The sequence below is a fragment of the Anabas testudineus genome, chromosome 18, assembly GCF_900324465.2.
Source record: "Anabas testudineus chromosome 18, fAnaTes1.2, whole genome shotgun sequence".
Taxonomy (NCBI): Eukaryota; Metazoa; Chordata; class Actinopteri; order Anabantiformes; family Anabantidae; genus Anabas; species Anabas testudineus.
In genome coordinates this window covers 6,700,094-6,720,293 of record NC_046627.1, presented here as the reverse complement: position 1 = coordinate 6,720,293, position 20,200 = coordinate 6,700,094, and the positions used below count along the sequence as shown (strand labels likewise).

Below are 20,200 nucleotides of genomic sequence, written 5' to 3'. Positions count from 1 at the left end.
TCCTGTCTTTGTCTTCAGACCTTGTAGGATAATCTGATTGGTCTGCAGTGAAAGACCGAGGAGAAAGCGAAGAAACAAGTCCAGGTGTCCATTTGGACTCTGTACAGCCTTGTCCACAGCACTCTGGTGGAGAACTTTTAGTTCAGGTCTAAACAGTTTGAACCTCAGAGAAGCTGACCGTTCTTCAGACAGCAGATTGACTCCAGAGTTGATGAAGGTCAGGTGGACATGAAGAGCAGCCAGAAACTCCTGAACACTCAGATGGACGAAGCAGAACACCTTGTCCTCGTACAGTCCTCTCTCCTCTTTAAAGATCTCTGTGAACACTCCTGAGTACACTGAGGCTGCTCTGATATCGATGCCACACTCTGTCAGGTCTGATTCATAGAAGATCAGGTTTCCTTTCTGCAGCTGCTCAAAAGCCAGTTTTCCCAGAGACTTGATCATCTTCCTACTTTTTTTATTCAAGTGTGGATCTGTCTCAGCTCCTCCATCATACTTGATATTTTTCACTTTAGACTGAACCACCAGGAAGTGGATGTACATCTGAGTCAGGGTCTTGGGCAGCTCTCCTCCCTCTCTGGTTTTCAACACATCCTCCAGAACTGTAGCAGTGATCCAGCAGAAGACTGGGATGTGACACATGATGTGGAGGCTTCGTGATGTCTTGATGTGGGAGATGATTCTTCTGGCCTGCTCCTCATCTCTGAACCTCTTCCTGAAGTACTCCTCCTTCTGTGGGTCAGTGAACCCTCTGACCTCTGTCACCATGTCAACACACTCAGGAGGGATCTGATTGGCTGCTGCAGGTCGCGTGGTTATCCAGAGGCGAGCAGAGGGAAGCAGGTTCCCCCTGATCAGGTTTGTCAGCAGCACATCCACTGAGGTGGACTCTGTCACATCAGTCAGGATCTGATTGTTGTGGAAGTCCAGAGGAAGTCGACACTCATCCAGACCGTCCAAGATGAACACAACCTGGAACTCATCAAACCTGCTGATTCCTGCTTCTTTTGTTTCAGTAAAGAAGGGATGAACAAGTTCCACCAAGCTGAACTTTTTCTCTTTCAGCACATTCAGCTCTCTGAAAGTCAATGGAAATGTGAACTGTATGTCCTTGTTGGCTTTGTTTTCAGCCCAGTCCAGAGTGAACTTCTGTGTTAACACTGTTTTCCCAATGCCAGCCACTCCCTTTGTCATCACTGTTCTGATTGGTTCCTCTCTTCCAGGTGAGCCTTTAAAGATGTCTTCTTGTCTGATAGTTGTTTCCGGTCTGTCTGGTTTCCTGGATGCTGTTTCAATCTGTCTGACCTCATGTTCATCATTGACCTCTCCAGTCCCTCCCTCTGTGATGTAGAGCTCTGTGTAGATCTGGTTCAGAAGGGTTGGGTTTCCTGCTTTAGCAATCCCCTCAAACACACACTGAAACTTCTTCTTCAGATTAGATTTAAGTTCACGCTGACAAACTGCAGCAGGAGTTCCTGAATGAAACCACAAAAACATGATCAATATAATTTCTAATGAAAACACAGTTTGACAGTTTCATGACCCTAAATGATTCACATTTCAACATATTAACACTCCACATCTTCAGCTCTCAGTAAATGTCTTATTTGTCCATGATGTTAAATGTTTAGAGAAATCCTCTTACTGCTCTGCAGACAGTCAGCCAGCTCCTCCTGCTTCATTCTCCTCAGGAAGTTCAGTGTGATCTTCAGAAATGCCTCTCTGCTGCTCCTCCTCTGCTCTTCATCATCACCATACAACACCTCCTCATCCTCCCTCTGACTGTCTAAACATTGTGGGTAATCTGGACTCAGAACCTTCTGGATCTTCTTCAACTCGTTCTTCACAAAAGTGACAATGTTCTCCTCCAGCAGCTGGAACAGAATGAGAAGTGAACATTTTATTTAAACTGGTAGAAGACAACATGTGATTCATGTGTCAGTCTGAAGACCTGCTGGTCTGAACAGAGCAGCATGGACTCTTTTAGGACCCGAATGGTTGGTTTGTATTCAATCTGGGTTTTATGTAGTTCATAGTGAAAGTGTGATTGTACATGTACAGACCTTAAATACAGAGTCCAGGTCTGGTCGATGCTGCTGGTCAGACTGATCCCTGTGAACCTCTGAGCTCTGCTGCTGAACTCTGAGGAGAAAATATTAATTTAAGTAAAGTTTCAACCATATTTGCAGTATGTACAGTAATCTTCTCTGCTAAATGTCTTTTCTGTCTGTTAACCTGCAGTGTGTGGTTGGTGGACGACATGCTGTCATCTGCTGCTTGACAGAGGTCATTGGGGAGAATAGAGAGGAACTTCTTACCAGGTGACCTGGTAACGTCTGACATTTGCTTTTGATTTTCTGATGATTGTTGATTCAGTACTAATCATTTTACTGTTTCATTTAACTCAAACTTTTATTTTTTTCACTACACTTTCGGCAGCAAAGAAACTGTGAAACTATGTCGAGCAAGTCATTAAGATGTTTTTTTTTTATTATACATTTACGTAATGTTAGAGTGAGATAAATAGTGTTTTGTTCACAAAGAAAAAAGATGTTTTATTGTTATAAAATGTTGCTAGAAACTTTAAACTGTACTTAAATATCAATTATAAGTTGTATTGATGCAAATGTAACTTAAAAATGACTAAAAAGTGACTGAATTATTGAATAAGATCTGGACGAGGAGAATCAGATTATAACAAAGTTCAGTTTAAAATTCTCTATCATCAGGTGGTCCAACTTTAGAGTTAAGGTTAGATTGTATTTTATACTGGAGAGATTTTTATTCTGGTTCAACATCACTTAGAAAATCAGTTAGTTTGTTAGTAGAGATGTTTTTACAGTGTAACTAAGCAGGTAGTTCAGTCCTGAAACAGACCATGAAGATCTGGACCAAGACTTGATTCTTGTTTTTAGGAGAATCAGAAAAAAAGTTCAATTTTAAGCTCTTACCTTCTATAAACAGGCTGTTTAACATTAAAGTTAATAGGTTTATCCATAGACCAGTCACTCTTCATGGAGACACAGTCGAGTTCAGAAGAGTCTGGTCTCTGCTGCTTCATCCTGATACAAACCAACAAGTGACAAATGAAAAGTAGTTTGAAGCTAAAAACAGATGAACTGTGAGACGAGGAGAATCAGATTATAACAAAGTTCAGTTTAAAATTCTTATCTTCTATCATCAGGTTGTCCAACTTTAAAGTTAAGACCAGTCTTAGACCTGGTTCTTCATGGAGAACCAGCTGGGTTCAGGAGACTCTGGTCTCGGCTGCTGCATCCTGATAAAGTGGAACCTCTTCAGTAACACCTTAATATCTATGGCCACGAGTGCTGAATAAGAATTACTTAAACATAGGTATCATTTATTAAGGCTGTCTGTGACTCTTATTGTAGCGGTTATTCAGCTCTCGTTTATAAAGTGTAACCTAAACTTTACAAGTTAACAAATGTCAACATGAAGATAAATGAATAAACAAACATCAACATGATGCTTTAGTTAACTTTACTTACCTGTTAGTTAATGTATGTTACTGAATTAAGTAATGTGCATTAATGTATTGTTTATATGAAAGACAAACTGTGGAGGGTGATCGGAAAAGATCACAGATTAACTACAATCAGTTCCAGCTCTACACAGTAAAATCAGACTTTACTGACAAACTACTCAGCAGCACAAAATGAAATTCACCTTAAAATTAAATAAAGAAAATATTATCATGAGATCTGTAAATAAGGGTTCAAATCAGCTTTATCACTACTGCTGTGACATAAAAGTGATGAATACAATAATTATTGTTCATAAATGTTATATAATATAAGTACTTTTACTTTTGATACTTCAATGTTTGATGTTTTTTTACATTTACTTGAAGCTATAATATGTAAGGACCACGAAATATTAGAAAACATCCCCTCATCATTAGGAAATTTCTCATTGTGTGTAAAAACTACTTCCGTCTGACTGTCACATTAAACATGATGAACTGTGAGCAGCCCCCCCTCCACTGAGGGTAGATGGATTTTACTGGTGACATCTCTGGGACATGGTCTGAGCTCAGCTGGACTAACGTTAGCTACAGTGATCAACACACAGCTCGCTCCTTCATATAGATGTTGGACCTTATCAAAAACCAGTCCACTGTCTGGAAACCTGGGTATTTTTATTAGATAAGGTTACAAATTATTTACTGTCCTACAGTAAAGACAGACAGAAGAAGTGAAAATGATAGAAAACTATTTAAAGTGCTACATGGTAATCAGACATTAAAGAAGCTAAGTCAAAGACTAATGTGCTCTCTGGGCTCCAAAGCTGCAGCTACTTCCTGATTCACTGTCTGCTCTAAATCAACAACTATTAAAACCTGGTTCAGTGATCCCATGGACACCTGACTGCTGTTTGAAGACACACTTGAAGAAATGTAAACTGGTCCTTTAAGGTTCGATTGTATTTTATACTGGAGAGATTTTTATTCTGGTTCAACATCACTTAGAAAATCAGTTAGTTTGTTAGTAGAGATGTTTTTGCAGTGTAACTAAGCAGGTAGTTCAGTCCTGAAACAGACCATGAAGATCTGGACCAAGACTTGATTCTTGTTTTTAGGAGAATCAGAAAAAAAGTTCAATTTTAAGCTCTTACCTTCTATAAACAGGCTGTTTAACATTAAAGTTAATAGGTTTATCCATAGACCAGTCACTCTTCATGGAGACACAGTCGAGTTCAGAAGAGTCTGGTCTCTGCTGCTTCATCCTGATACAAACCAACAAGTGACAAATGAAAAGTAGTTTGAAGCTAAAAACAGATGAACTGTGAGACGAGGAGAATCAGATTATAACAAAGTTCAGTTTAAAATTCTTATCTTCTATCATCAGGTTGTCCAACTTTAAAGTTAAGACCAGTCTTAGACCTGGTTCTTCATGGAGAACCAGCTGGGTTCAGGAGACTCTGGTCTCGGCTGCTGCATCCTGATAAAGTGGAACCTCTTCAGTAACACCTTAATATCTATGGCCACGAGTGCTGAATAAGAATTACTTAAACATAGGTATCATTTATTAAGGCTGTCTGTGACTCTTATTGTAGCGGTTATTCAGCTCTCGTTTATAAAGTGTAACCTAAACTTTACAAGTTAACAAATGTCAACATGAAGATAAATGAATAAACAAACATCAACATGATGCTTTAGTTAACTTTACTTACCTGTTAGTTAATGTATGTTACTGAATTAAGTAATGTGCATTAATGTATTGTTTATATGAAAGACAAACTGTGGAGGGTGATCGGAAAAGATCACAGATTAACTACAATCAGTTCCAGCTCTACACAGTAAAATCAGACTTTACTGACAAACTACTCAGCAGCACAAAATGAAATTCACCTTAAAATTAAATAAAGAAAATATTATCATGAGATCTGTAAATAAGGGTTCAAATCAGCTTTATCACTACTGCTGTGACATAAAAGTGATGAATACAATAATTATTGTTCATAAATGTTATATAATATAAGTACTTTTACTTTTGATACTTCAATGTTTGATGTTTTTTTACATTTACTTGAAGCTATAATATGTAAGGACCACGAAATATTAGAAAACATCCCCTCATCATTAGGAAATTTCTCATTGTGTGTAAAAACTACTTCCGTCTGACTGTCACATTAAACATGATGAACTGTGAGCAGCCCCCCCTCCACTGAGGGTAGATGGATTTTACTGGTGACATCTCTGGGACATGGTCTGAGCTCAGCTGGACTAACGTTAGCTACAGTGATCAACACACAGCTCGCTCCTTCATATAGATGTTGGACCTTATCAAAAACCAGTCCACTGTCTGGAAACCTGGGTATTTTTATTAGATAAGGTTACAAATTATTTACTGTCCTACAGTAAAGACAGACAGAAGAAGTGAAAATGATAGAAAACTATTTAAAGTGCTACATGGTAATCAGACATTAAAGAAGCTAAGTCAAAGACTAATGTGCTCTCTGGGCTCCAAAGCTGCAGCTACTTCCTGATTCACTGTCTGCTCTAAATCAACAACTATTAAAACCTGGTTCAGTGATCCCATGGACACCTGACTGCTGTTTGAAGACACACTTGAAGAAATGTAAACTGGTCCTTTAAGGTTCGATTGTATTTTATACTGGAGAGATTTTTATTCTGGTTCAACATCACTTAGAAAATCAGTTAGTTTGTTAGTAGAGATGTTTTTACAGTGTAACTAAGCAGGTAGTTCAGTCCTGAAACAGACCAAGAAGATCTGGACCAAGACTTAATTCCTGTTTTCAGGAGAATCAGAAAATAAAGTTCAGTTTGAAACTCTCACCTTCTATAAACAGGTTGTTTAACATTAAAGACAACAGGACGATCCATAGACCGGTCACTCGAGACCCAGCTGGGTTCAGGAGAGTCTGGTCTCTGCTGCTGCATCCTGATACAAACCAACAAGTGACAAATGAAAAGTCGTTTAATGCTGAAAACAGATGAACTGTGAGCAGACTGTCAGCAGCTGAAATGTTGGAAGCAGATAGAGAATCAGTAAGAAGACAGTGGATGAGGAACGTTCTCCTGTTCATCAACATGGAATCTGATGAAAGATGCTGTTTGATCTTAGTGGATGAGTTGACTAATCAGTGGTTGGACTCTTTGTTCACTAAGACAGTTCATAGTTCATCATTAGTTCTTCTAAACTTTTAGTAAGCAGCTGAGTAGCAGATGTGACAGTGAGTGTGAATAATGATGGAGCAGTGATTGTTGCTGCTGAGCTCTGACATGAAGAAGAGTCATGGACAGTTAGAGATCCTCATCTCACCTCTGAGCTTTGGTCTGGCTCTCATGGTCCCCACACAGAGTGGTTTTAGAGGGAGGGACTCCCTCCTCTCTGTCCTCACACTGATCCATGCTGCTGAATCCACATCCACATCAGCTCACACACACTTTCTACCTTCATGTGGAGAGGAAACACAAATCATTGATGTGCAGTGAAAACTGAAATCCTCCTTTCCATCATTTCTCCTGGACAAAGATCAGCTGCTCCTCCACTGATTGGCTCTTCTTTCCTCTTTCATATCAGTGTCACTTGAATGCAGTCAGACAGCAGTGGGAGGCAGAGGAAGCTGCCATCAGCTGCTCTACTTCTACTATCAGTCCACTAGATGGAGGCATGAAGCTGCAGCCCAGCACACACAGGATGATGGACCAACATTTACATTGGCTGGAGATCTCGTCGCCTGGATCCACCGTTTGCCCTTTGGGATGCGTTTGGAGACTGGATTGGTCACAAGCTACTATGATGTCGGTCCCGGCCTCGGCGGACGTCGGAAGCTGTTTCTTGGAGGTCTCGACTCAACGCTCGATAGTCAAGGAATGGAACAAGTCTGCCTGCAATAACTAACTGGACTCCATATTAACTTAAAGACATTAACTGTTATACTGGACTGCTGCCTACACAGCATGTAATCACCCATATGAGGATGGGTTCCCTGTTGAGTCTGGTTCCTCTCAAGGTTTCTTCCTGTTGCCTTCTCAGGGAGTTTTTCCTTGCCACTGTCGCCCTCGGCTTGCTCATCAGGGACAATCACATTATTATGACTCATACACATACACTGTTCATGTACTGTTCTTTGGTTGTGTAAAGCTGCTTTGTGACAATGTCAATTGTAAAAAGCGCTCTACAAATAAAATTGAATTGAATTGAATTGAATTTACACTCACTCAGTCATTTGGACTGATGCTGATACTTCACTAACTTTTCCACCACTAAACAACATTTAGAGATAAACACAGAAAAATAATCTGATCATCTGTGTTATCTGAGAAAATCATGGAGATACTTTAAAAACTGCATGTACAGTAAACTTCCTCTGTGCCTCAGTCAAATCAAAGTCTAAATAGAGTTTCTACAAACAGACTTACTACACTGTAGGTCTGGAAATGACTGAGAATCAGCAGTTTGCTGTACAACAATCTACTCTAATGATTCCTGGACACATGTGCTGTGTTTGCAGAGGGGGGGTGGGGGTTCATTTATGTGAGTCCTGAACAGAAACAGACAGGAAACCACAGCAGCAACAGCTACAGTGCAGCAGCAGAGATGATGTCTGCACAACTCACCATCAACACAACAAAAATACATGAAGTAAAAGTACTGCACAGATTTGACTGATTTTAATGTGTATTACTGTGTAAACATCACTAATGTTGCAGCAGGTAAAGGTGAAGTTCACTTCATGTACTGACAGGTGGTGAATGTGTACTAATACATCACAGATCAGCTTCCTCTGTAGTGGAGTAAAAGTACCTTCAAGTAAAGTACAAGTATCTCATCATATGAATGGATAGAATGAAACGTGATACTATTACTTTGATAAATGATGTACTTTAATGTACCAACTACTTGAGTTGTTTCATCTGTAATAATTCTCCCAGAGTCCAACTGCAGACCTGAGTTCTGAGTCCAGTGGACATGAAACACTGAACATCTGGGACCGAGGAAGAGACTACTTCCTGGATCACTGTCTTCTTTTATTTCTTATTCTATTCTATATGAACATTATTTAACCCCATGAGTCCTGTAGTGAGGATCTACTGACAGAGAAAGTCGGAGCTGTTCTCCAGCGGCTGTCCGGCCGAGCTCAGACCGCATTTAGTGGCTCAGACAGCGGGAGAGCAGCGGCTCATCTCCGCCTCCTCCACAGGCTGATGGAGGCAGGAAAAGCTGCCTTCAGTCCTCAGTAAGTGGAGCTCCACAGTAACAACGACTCTGTGTTCAACTAGAGACCATCCACTAACTCTATGTCCATTAAAGACGGTTTGAAACGACACATTTGACTGAAATGTTCCAGGAAGTGAAACTAAAGGTCTGTTGAGATGAAGTGCGTCTGAAAACCAGACGGACACTTTCTAACTTTTCTAGCAGCATTGAAGCTGCTGTTTGTGCTGGAGTTTGCAGATACTCACCTCTAGTGATGAGCAGAGAAGATTCAGAGTTTCTAGTTGTGTCTTCTTATCCAGGAAGTGTCTCTCTGCATGGTTCAGGAAGTGTTTCCTCGATGTCTCTACACAAAGACACAGTTCGTGGTAGAGTTGGAAGTTGGAGAACTGAGCAGTGAGATGTTGTTCAGTTTAATAGTGTTGCTGCTTGTTTCAATGGAGTCTACAAGGAAAAGGACGTTTTTCCCAGTGTGGAAACACTTTGATTTGATCTCTCCCAGTGAGGTAAGTACACATAATATTACAACATGTACATTATTACAGTGTACTTTATTTTTCACAGTATTTTCTTTTATTTCTAGGTGAAATGTCTGTTGTTTTGAAAGAGTCTGGCTTCAACCAGGTTCGTTGTAGACTCACAGGCTACATAAGCTGCAGTCTAGGACCTCGTCAGCAGGGGGCCTCAGCTGGACTTTTAGATATTTTTTTAATTAAATAAAAAATACAAATATTTCATGTGCATTAATGTTTTCAGTCAGTTGTATTTCAGCATGTATTGTCATGAAGCCAGGACTCTAAGGGGGTGGCAGAAGGTCAGTTAGTCGTCCATGAACCCCGGGGTGAGTGGTTCAATTCCCGGTTCCTCCTGGGTACTTGCTGAGGTGTCCTTGGACAAAACACAACTCTGGAAACACCTGCAAAATAGGTGACTTTTAATCAATCTAGCTGAGATATGACCAGAGCCTGCACAATGTGCTGTGTAGTTTAGATGTTGAAAAGGGCATGTCTGACACTTCTGTCTGAAGATGCCTCTCTCATCCAAACAGCAATGAATAGTTAGAGTGGAGAGGACAGAAAGAACAGTGTATTTTCAGCCCACAGGGATTCCACGACCTTCAGGAGTGCCGTTTCTGTGGAGTGACCACTCTGAAAGCTGGACTGGTTGATGTTGAGGAGGTCATTCCTAGAGAGGAAATGTTTTGGTAGTAAGTCAGTAGTATGTCTCTGTACAAATAAAAGGACTGGGAGCTGATGGCTGCCACTTGGAAAGAAAGCTTCCTGGTTACAGTGTGAGTTTCTCCTGTTTTTGCATTAGCGCAGTGAGAAATGATGGCAGGAGGCTCTGATACTCCACTAGAGCAGCTGGAGTCTTGGACTTGTGCCACTGTGCAGTAGGAGTATGTAAAGTTTGGGAGAGAGACTGTGAGTTGAAAGAAGAAGTGATCTGATATATGTAGAGGAGTTATTGAGATGTTATCTGTGGTGCAGTTCCACATGTGAATGAGGTCCAGGTGTTTGCCAGTTCTGTGTGTGGGAGGAGTGGTGGGAATAAGTCTCAGGTTAAACTGGTTCAGTAGTGAAAGAACTTCAGCAGCCTGAGGTTTGTCCAGGTGTATGTTGAGATCCCTCAAGATGATGAGAGGAGTGTCATCTTCAGGGAATTGGGAGAGCAGCATGTCAAGGTCATCACAGAAGTTTCCCAGCAGGCCCGGTGGTCGATAGGTCACAATCACATAAACTGTAACTGGTGCAGTAATCCTGACGGCGTTATATTCCAGTGACGAGAGACAACTGGTGGCTCATTACTATACTTCTTTCGATATGCTGTCTTGTTCTGCTCACATCACTGTGTCTGCAGTGGGAACAGAGCTCTGTTGTCAACAAGCTATTTGAAGGTTGAACAAAAAGTGAAAGTGTTGAAATCATCCTTTGTTTTAGGACAAACTGAAACTCCTCTACTGCCTCCTGCTGGATGTTTTTCTATCATAGACTGTTTATCTCGTGTGTTTAACTACTCACTGTGCCAACAATTGAAAATTGCTTATAATTATATAATGTTACAATAATTATTCATTTAATTTAAAGTGTGCAGAATTTGAGTTTCAATTAGAAACAAACCTGTGATCATTGCACTGAAAACCAGATGGAAGTGTCTTTGACTTGGCAAAAGGAAACAAGATGATTCAGACACTGAATGTCTGAGTTTCCTCACATCCGCTAAGAAGGTTTATTTCATTTCAGTCATTATTATTCACATTTTACTTGATCAACACTACAGAAAAGTTGTAACCAAGATAAATATAAGCTAGAAAACCTGATAGCAAACCTGGGCACTGGACTAATCTAAAACTCTGAAGTGGTCTCAGGCTGCCTGTGTCATAGGAGACAACAAAGAACCAATTGCTGCACACTGTGGATGTGCTGTGGTTTGACACCACGCTATGTAAATAAAAAAAAAGGAAAAGAAAAATCCTTCCTCTAACAAAAAACCTCTGATTGCAGATATTTTGAATCACTGTGAGTATATTTGTCTTTCAGTGATCTGGAACTTGTTTCATAAAAAGTCAGTATTGTAAACAAACATAAAAACAGCATGTCTGTCACAAATACAGATAAAACAATTGAGTCAAAAGGGGCCAGGACACAGTTCAGGTTTCTAAATACATCATTAACATGGACTGACGGTATTTTGACTACTGAGTTTACTGATCTGCTGTTTCAAACAGTCTGCTTCATTTCCTTTATAGAAGGTCACATGATGTTGTTACCTGCAGGTTTTGAGTTGACATCATTTTGTTTTCCTGAGTCAGGGCTTCACATCGACTGTGAGTCGACTTCCTCTCATCTTCCATCAATGACTCAGAAAATTTAAATTAAGAAAACTTCCGTTTTCAGACGAGAATAATTCAACTTCATTCAGTTTATTTCACCAAATCATAACCAAAGTCATCTCAAGCCACTTTATATAGTAGGATTAAGACTTTACAGAACAAATATTGGAGAGAAAGAACCCCCAGCAGAACCAAGGAAGAACCTCAGGACCAGTAATAGCAGTTTATCTGAAGAAGAGTGTACATGTGTTTAAGAACAATATTGTACACATTTTGAGAGAGGAGTGGGGAAAAAGGCACTGATGCTAAGATGTGGCTGATGTTAAGATCTGACACTGATGTACTTTGACCTTGGAATTAATTCAACCTCTTTGGACCATTGCTGTGGAGTTTTTGGTTACCATTCGTATTCTGTCTCTACAAACCATGACACCAAACCACTCAGTGACTGGCTGTTTAAAAGGCTGCAGAGGAGAGTGACTGATAACAAGTTCTAAATGACGACCCTCGGTTTTGGCCTTTGACTTGTTATTTAAGGACAGATCAACATGAAAAACAGAGCTGTGTGTGGGACAAAAACAAACTATTTTGAATCATACAAAAGAAGAAAAAACATTGTAGAAATATTGAGCATAGCCAGTTCAAAGCAGTACACTGAACAGTTCAGTCAAGAACAAAACAACAAACAGACACAGAGCTGTGAAGAAAACAGAAACAGAAATGTATTCTGCATGTGGAAAATATAAAGAAATAAGAATATGTTATTTATGAGAGTAGATACCAGAAGACGTTCTGCGTTTGGAATGGGATGATTAACCTCACAGCCACATTAAGTCAGTCTGCTTCCCTCTATCACTTGTTAGCTGCAGTATTTTCTGTCTACTTCAACGATGTCAAGCTAAAAGCTCCAAATCACAATAAACCAGTTCCTTAGTTTGTTTGTCTGTGCAGGATGATTAGCAAGCAAAACCTCTGCTTCTTCTAGTATGGTAGGGCGACTTTTTCCTATTCCTCCTAACCACTGATGAGGCTGTGTCTCAACTTATGTTTAGTAGCTGCTTTATAATATTCTTGTTCTCTCTCCATCTTTATCAAATCTCACAATCTTCCTCATTGTGTGAATCCATGTTGCTTTAAACAGTTTTCAGGCCAAAGCTGAAAACACTGCAGTGATCACAGGATTCTTTCTACTTATAAATAATAGAATTATTATTATTACAGTGATGAAAACTAGAATCTGTAGACTGAAAAACATCCAGCAGGGGGCAGCAGAGGAGCTTCAGTTTGTCTAATAATAGTTTCTCTATTGAAACCATCAACCTTTAATGTTTAGTATTTAAATTACTATTTTAGGAACATACCCAGTATTTGTGGTACCATGTTCCTAAACAAACTGTTCCTGAAGGGTTATTACCCATGGCAGGTTGTAGCCTTGAACAATAACTATGTAAGAAAAGCTAATTTATTGAAAACGGGATGTTAACAACATCAACCTTAAACTAACTACAACTGTAACTTCACCTGACACTTGGACAGAACAGACTGCAGCTTTAGATCAGCTACTGAGGTGACATCTGCCCTTCTGTGTCTCTTAGTGAGATAAAGGTACAAACACCACTGTTTCCTTTGTCTTTGGTGCAGCAGCAGTGTGATTTCCTCTCCTGCAGTTTGCACCTCACTGGTCATTTACAGTAAACGAGTTTGTGATCGCAACAATAAACTCTGTTGAAACATTACTGTGTTTCTCTCTTCATTAAAATTTGCTGCAAGATCAAACATTTAAGCTTAATTTAAGAAGTGATGCTCAGTGGTGACTGAATTGATTACATCGTTATGGTCATTGTCCAGTCTCTGCTCAGCTGGGTTGGGCGAGGTCATCACCATGGAAACAGGCAGATGGTTTCCTGCAGTCAGAGAAGTTTAAAAAGTAGAAAATGTAATAATATGGATTATTGTGTGTATGATGTTAAAGACAACAGTGATTGATTGATGAGTGTTTGTGAGGTCAGTGACTGATTCAGAGTGTTACCTGTGGGTCTGTGTCGATATAAAGACACCATGAGGAGGGTGGAGATGAAGAGTGGACAGAACACCACCAGGTGGAGGACCAGTCTGAACCAGACCAGTTCAAAGGTAGAGGAGTCAGGTGGTGAGGTTTCAAAGGTTGGTGAGGGTGGTGTTGTAGTTGTAGGTTCTTCTGTAGAGAGAATCCACCTGTTCAGGTGAATGTTTGGATGTAATAAATGTTGAACTCAGAGTTTTCCTCCTGACCTGTGACAGAGATCCAGCTGGGTGGAGACTCTCCATGACTGCTGATGTGACACTTGTAGAGGTCTTCATCAGACTTGGTAACATGGCGGATGGTCATGTGGATGGATGGTCAGCTACATTAGTCTGTCTCTCTGTGTTTCTCAGGAACAAACAGTGAACTTCAGATTGTGATAGAAGATGTTTACTAACCTTGGTTTGTGCAGCTCAGCAGTGAGATCACAACTAACGAGAAATGACCGGTTAAGATTTAATCACTTGTTTGTTATGCAGAGCAGCACTGGTTATCTCTCTATGATCACACATCAACATGCATTCAGCAGGTTGGACTCACCCACAGAGTCTGTACAGAAGTTTATTACAGTGAGTTTTGTCTGATTGTTGGTTGGTATCAGTGCCTGAGGGTGGTGGTTGTATTATTAGTTGTATCTGAGACAAAAAGTCAATTAAAGGCTCCTTGGAGCAGATGCTGATGTTAATATGGTAGTTTGAGCAAACAGGCCTTAAAAAACTAAACCAGGTTGATTCTGATATTTCCAGCTTTAGTAACCACACGTGTGGTGCATTCAGGGACAGTACTGACAGGAAGTTGTCTTGTGTTTTGGACATAGTCTAAAAGGCTGCACCTTAAAGACGACCTTCATCTATAGTAAGTGATAGATGCACTAGGGTTTCCGCCAGTGGTGTGAGATTTTCTAGCTCTGACTGACCCCCGCTGTGTCCTCTACACTAGCTTCAGACTGATAGAAGAAGTTTGCTAAACCTGGTGTTGTGCAGCTCAGCAGTGAGGAACTAAAAAGAAATGACTGGTTACGTTAAGCGTTCTCTCTTAATCTCTCTCTGCATTACGACATCAACACACATATAACAGATTGGACTCACCCAGCAGCATCGGTACAGATGGTTTCTTCTTTCTGTGATTGGCTCAAATGAGATCAGCAGCAGTTTGATAGCCAGTAAAAGCCTCTGCCTTTCTCTCTGTTAACACACTCTGTCAATGTGTGAATTACTTCACCGCAGCTTCAGCAACAGGATACAGTGCTTTATTGTTTTGTTTCTTTTGCTGTTTTGCCTGAATTTTGTGTTTTAACCTTTTTTCCCTAATTATTCACACATTGTAACCAACCATATTATATAGACTGATAATATTATCAGTATTTTATAACTTTTTTTTCTTTGTTGGTGTTTTTATAGGTCAGCCCCAGGAAGAAGAGTGTTACATGCATACCTGATGTGGGCTTGGCACATCGTAGGCCACTCAATTTATTTCATGGTTTGGTGTTTTGTGCATTATTCACCTTCCCTGATGTTGTAATAAACTCAATATGTGGTGTTAAACTAAGATTTATTTTCCCCTCATATCATCACAGTCATTTCCCCTTTGTTAAGCAGCCTGCAGACGCCCACTCAGTCGCCTTTTCGGCTCGCCCTGCAGGTGTCATTGGGACATTTCTCCTACTGGTGTGTACATGTTCTTCTTCATTTTATTTTATAATCTCTTTTATAATAAGCACTGTATTAGATAAAGTGAGTTTTATTGTGGAAACAGTCTGTTTTATTCACAAGTACTTTGACTAGGTTTTAGTGTTGCACTGTTCAGTTTCTCCTCAGTCTTGAATCAACAGTGTGTGAGCTGCTGTGTTATGACCTCAACAGAGGTCACAATCTAATCCACAGCTACTGTAAGCTCTTGCTTGAGGTTATTATTATAAAGGTGGTTTAACCAGTTGTTAAAAATCTGGGTGTGTTCAATAAAGAAATGAAAGATCAGATCACACTTCATGACCAATTTATGGAGAAAACTGTAAATAGTTCAGTTACATTTTTACAATTAACCTGATTGAGTGTTGTGTCAAGAAAAACATGAAAACATGAAAAGTCCACACAGGAAGATTGTTTAAAACCTGTTTTAACTAAGCTAATTTTAATTGGATAAAAGAAATAAATACTAACACTTGACCTGTTAAATAAATTGTAACAGGTCAAACCATTGGTCAGTCCACAACAAGAACACCTGTTCTTATTAGCATGAAAAGGTCATGGTGTAAAAAGCATCACAGAAACACCACCTATAGAGAGAAACGTCCAGCAGGGGGCAGCAGATATTACAAACACACTCAGTGATTCAAAAAGAGCCCAGAGGAGTGAAAACTCATATGTATGTATATGTATGAAAATATGCACAGAAAAATACATCTGCAACATAAACACAATCACATTAATTAATAACTTGAGTAGTTTGTTGTTCGGTTGGTTAATTACAGCCAGAAATTAAATAATTTTTTATATCACAAAAAAACTTTTTAAGACATTTAATTCAAGTTTATTAATATAGCACCAAATGATAATGTAAATATCTCAAGGCACTTCAGAACATAGACTGTATAAACTCAGCGCGAACCCAATAACCCCCCATCAATCCCCATCTCCTTGATCCTTACTTTGACTACGCAGTCGAACCTGTCCACGTCGTTCTCCTCCATTCTCTTTGTCACCTGCAGATGAGAAGCAGCAGTGAGTTAGCAGGTGTCAGGTAGGTGATGAGTGAAGAACAAGAAGATTCAGCAGCAGAATCGGTTTTAGGTTCAATACTTTGTCCAGTGGGTTGTTGGGATGGAGGCTGGCCTGTGGGTCCTCTTCGTTTTTTATAGAACCAAAATCCAACAATACCAACAACAAGCAAGAAAACTAGTACAACTACAACAATTTGTGTAGTCTTTCCTCCATCCTTGTTGGTACCTGCAGATGAGAAGCAGGTGTCAGGTAGGTGATGAGTGAAGAACACAACAGAATCCATTTCCTCTTCAAACTCCTGTCAGACATTATCTACTGCACTTTGATCCCATCACTCATACCAGCTGTTTTCTACAAAGTCTCATCAACACCAACATCTGATCTGTGATGTTTCACTCTCACATCAACAACCAGGAAGCAGCTTCAACTCTGATCCACACACACACACACACACACACACACATACACACACACACACACACACACACACACACACACACACACACACTAACTCACCTGAGTCGTCGACCTTCAGGTCGATGATGCTCATCGTGTGATTTCTTTCACTCTGGTAGACGTGACACTCGTACGTTCCAGTGTCACTAATCATCACGTTCTTCAGAATCAAAGACAGGTCTCCATCCTCCATGTGTTCGTCCTTCAGCTCCACCCGGTTCCTAAAAGATGGATGCTGGTGTTCTGGATGAGATTGTCCGTTCTTATAGAAAAACACATTTTCTGGCTCCAGGTCAGGTCGGATCCACTCTAAGACTAAGATTTGAGTGTCTCTGGGAACTTGGCAGGGCAAAGTTACAGCATCTCCAGTTTCAGCTGTTTTATTTTTCTGGTCTGAAGGAGAAAAAACAAAAGAAGTAAAAGTACAGCTCCCCACTTCTACAGTATCCAAAGACTGGACACTGATCTTTGTTTAACCAGGTCAGGGGGCACAGTAGGGTGGTTGACCTATTTCAACCTATCACATCAACAACCAGGGAACAACTGCACTTCAAACTCACCTGCTTCAACCTTCAGGTGGATGATGCTGATGGGCTCAGTGGTCCCTGCCGTGTTGTTATTCACAATGAAGCACTTGTAGGTTCCAGTATCATTCATGCCGACACGCTTCAGAATCACAGAGAAGTCTCCGTCCTTCATCCCTGGATCTCTCAGCTCCACCCGACCACGAAACATCGGATGCTGGTACTGTTCATAGGAGTGATCCTCTCTGAAGAAGTAGACGTAACCCTCGGACATCAGGTCCGGTCTGATCCACTTTAACAATAACTTGGCATTATTTCCCCTTCCCTTACACTGAAGAATGACGTTGTCTTCTGGGTTTGCTTTAAGGACTTCTGGTTGAAACAAAATCACATTTTTTTTCAAAATTTTATCTGTGCGTGAGCATCAACCCTGTCTGCACTGCCAACAGAAGTTTTACTGGAAGTTCTTCACTGTGCACATCGTGGCCTCGCACTACAACAGTCTCTGCTTGTGGTTTCGTAGAGTCACTTTGCAAATTGCGTTTTTAACTTCAGGTTCTTTTTGCAAAGTCTACAAATACAAGACCACAAATCAACAAGTCAAAGTAGCTGGAGAGACTTTGTTACCCACCCATGGACTTAGTGGGTTGACGGTTGTTAACATCAAGCCCTGCGTGTGATTGTCCGTGTTATGTCATGTTTTCCTTTCATGCAGCTTTCTGCAGACTTTAACACTGTTCTCCACACTAACTCTATCAGTCATTAAAAATAAAAAACAGTTCACTAACCTTGGTTTGTTGAGCATCTCAGCACTGAGGTGAAAACTAGAGAAAAATGACACAGGTTAATATGAAGTTTCACTCTGGGAACACCCTCAAAGATGTTGGTTTGGTTTCCTGTTTTCCGTCAAACAGGATGTTTTTAACACCTACTTGTTTCTGGATAAGTTTAAAATCAAGGTTAGCAGCTCCCACTATCGTCTTTCATTTGCATCTTTAAACAAAACAATGGCTTCACTGTTATATGTGATAATATTTTATCACCTCATAAACTTCCTGTTTCTTTATTTTAGTTCTGCTTCATCCTATATTATCTCCCTTATTTCATATTAAGAGGTTCCAGAAAGTTATTAAACATTATCAGTATCTACTTTGCTTTTAAATGACATCAGTATATTGGATCAGGTCAAAGTAATTTATTACTGGTGAAATATAAAAACACTGTACTTACAGGGCAGACAGAGCAGAGAAGCTCCCTTCATGTTAACAGTTAGAGTGAGAATAAATCTAAGGCTGAATGCAGAGATACATAAAGTAAAAGCATCCTCCCTCTGATGACATGCTGCTGTCAGTGGTTTCCTGTTGTGACTGTTTCTGCAGAAACTTTTCTTTGTTTAAATGCAACAAACTAGATAAATGCTATTTTTTTAAACTGGACATTGAAACATAACCTGAGGTAAAGATAGAGAGAGAGTTTATAAGAAACAAGTGATAATTGTGAAGCCTGGTGAAACTGAACCAACACAAGGAAAGAGCTGTGGCTTTTATGGGGTTTTAATCTAAACAGAAAGACTGGGGTTCAGTTTAACATTTTATAAACAGACACTTTCTTAATAAACCATTGATCCTTATCTTAAAGCTCTGATTTAAAAAGAATCGTCTTACATGTTAGTTTGAAATAAAGTAGCTTCCTGTAAGTGGTGATGGTTTACGTGACAAGACGTGAGCTGCAGGTGACTGGTTTTCTCTAACCCCTTTTTTTAATGTGGTTGGGAAGAAGCTGTAAATGCTGCAGTGTGGTGCAGTGTGAAACATAAAGATGATGATCTCGTTTGCTCTGTTCAGTTTTTAAACTTCATCTTTGTTAAAGACAACATCAACAATAATCATACAGATGAGTGCACTGAACCTGTGTCTATGATTTTAATTAATCAACCATGTGTGAAATTGTAAATGAACAAAAAAAACTTCCATTCAGATGCTGATGTCGTTTTTCTCATATCTAACATGTACAAAAAATTAAAATAGTGCAGACACCAGAGTAACAATACACAGTGTGATGTGAGGTTTGAGGAGGTTAAGGACAGAAAATATAGATTTTTTTCATCCTAAAATTAAACTAATTACAAGGTAAAGGTGGCAGAACAGCTTGAAGCATCTTGTTTATTTATTTTCTTAGCAGTGCAGTGTGAAGTTCTCACAGGAGACTCTCAGGTTTGGCAGAGTATAGATAAATATTAAATATGTATGTGTCATTATCATGCCCCCATAGAAGGGTGAATAGCAGGAGGCTACTGCAAGTGACAGCAACAAACTTTAATAGTGGCCCCTAATCCTTATGAAAACACTGTTCATAATAAAAACCTTACAAAAATAAAGGAGTAAAAAAACATGACGGTTTTACAAACAGAGGACTTTGTCCCAGCTGCTCCTGGTCCAGCTCCTGTCACCGCTTCAGTTCCTAGTTCAGTGTCTGTCGCGGCAGCTGCACCAGTCCCTGCTGCCACCACCACAACTGCTCTAGTCCGGTCTCCGGGCGGGTCGACACAGAGGTCGTCATCGCCGCCTCCCCAGCATGTCCAGACGCCGCCGTCGGAGCATCCGCCCTCCTGTTTAGTGTCCCTTAACTCTCACATTCTTCAGATTACGGACACGTCTCCATCCTCCATCTGTTCGTCCTTCAAGCTCCACTCGGTTCTGAAAAGACTGATGCTGGTTGTCACGATCAAACTGCCCGCTCCGATAAATAAAGATATCCTGTGGCTCCAGGTCAGGTCTCTCCATTCTACAGCTGTGATATTTATCTGAGTTGAAGTAGAAGGAAAAACAACAAAAACAGAGATTATTAAAATACAACCCAATACTTAAGAAAAACTGTACAGTGTGATGAACCCTCTC

General features: G+C 40.1%; 3 protein-coding genes across 6 annotated transcripts in view; all 3 read right to left on the bottom strand.

The window, feature by feature from the left end:
• The window catches only part of LOC113168720 (NLR family CARD domain-containing protein 3-like), a 434,580-nt gene extending 427,735 nt beyond the window's left edge, over positions 1-6,845 (bottom strand). The window contains exons 1-4 of the mRNA XM_033326636.1: positions 6,810-6,845; positions 6,324-6,428; positions 4,639-4,749; positions 2,955-3,065 (exon numbers count right to left, since the gene is read on the bottom strand). Coding sequence (XP_033182527.1) covers positions 2,955-3,065; positions 4,639-4,749; positions 6,324-6,427 — 326 coding nt within the window. The 5' untranslated portion in view covers position 6,428; positions 6,810-6,845. The remainder of the gene's footprint in view (positions 1-2,954; positions 3,066-4,638; positions 4,750-6,323; positions 6,429-6,809) is intronic.
• The window catches only part of LOC113168127 (NACHT, LRR and PYD domains-containing protein 12-like), a 260,345-nt gene that overhangs the window by 112,941 nt on the left and 127,204 nt on the right, over positions 1-20,200 (bottom strand). The gene's annotated exons all lie outside the window — the stretch shown is intronic.
• LOC113168162 (V-set domain containing T-cell activation inhibitor 1-like) lies at positions 14,527-18,282 on the bottom strand. 4 transcript variants are annotated; one of them, XM_026369175.2, is made up of 4 exons: positions 17,340-18,049; positions 16,840-17,172; positions 16,402-16,548; positions 14,529-16,304 (listed from the first exon to the last, which is right to left on the bottom strand). In XM_026369175.2, exons 1-4 carry the CDS (start codon positions 17,575-17,577, stop codon positions 16,225-16,227), a joined length of 798 nt encoding a protein of 265 aa, XP_026224960.1. In that variant the 5' UTR covers positions 17,578-18,049; the 3' UTR covers positions 14,529-16,224. The 4 variants fall into 4 exon arrangements, with proteins under 4 accessions (XP_026224961.1, XP_026224960.1, XP_026224959.1 ...); XM_026369174.2 differs by adding an exon at positions 18,092-18,282 and having other exon boundaries at positions 16,224-16,548; positions 17,340-17,675; XM_026369176.2 differs by lacking the exon at positions 16,402-16,548 and having other exon boundaries at positions 14,527-16,304.

Coding starts and splice junctions, on each gene's coding strand:
- LOC113168162 (XM_026369174.2), bottom strand. CDS start 17,577: ATGTCCGAGGGTTACGTCTACTTCTTCAGAGAGGATCACTCCTATGAA. Junction 17,173..17,339: donor CCACCTGAAGGTTGAAGCAG/GTGAGTTTGAAG, acceptor TTTCTCCTTCAG/ACCAGAAAAATAAAACAGCT. Junction 16,549..16,839: donor CCTGAAGGTCGACGACTCAG/GTGAGTTAGTGT, acceptor TCTCATCTGCAG/GTACCAACAAGGATGGAGGA.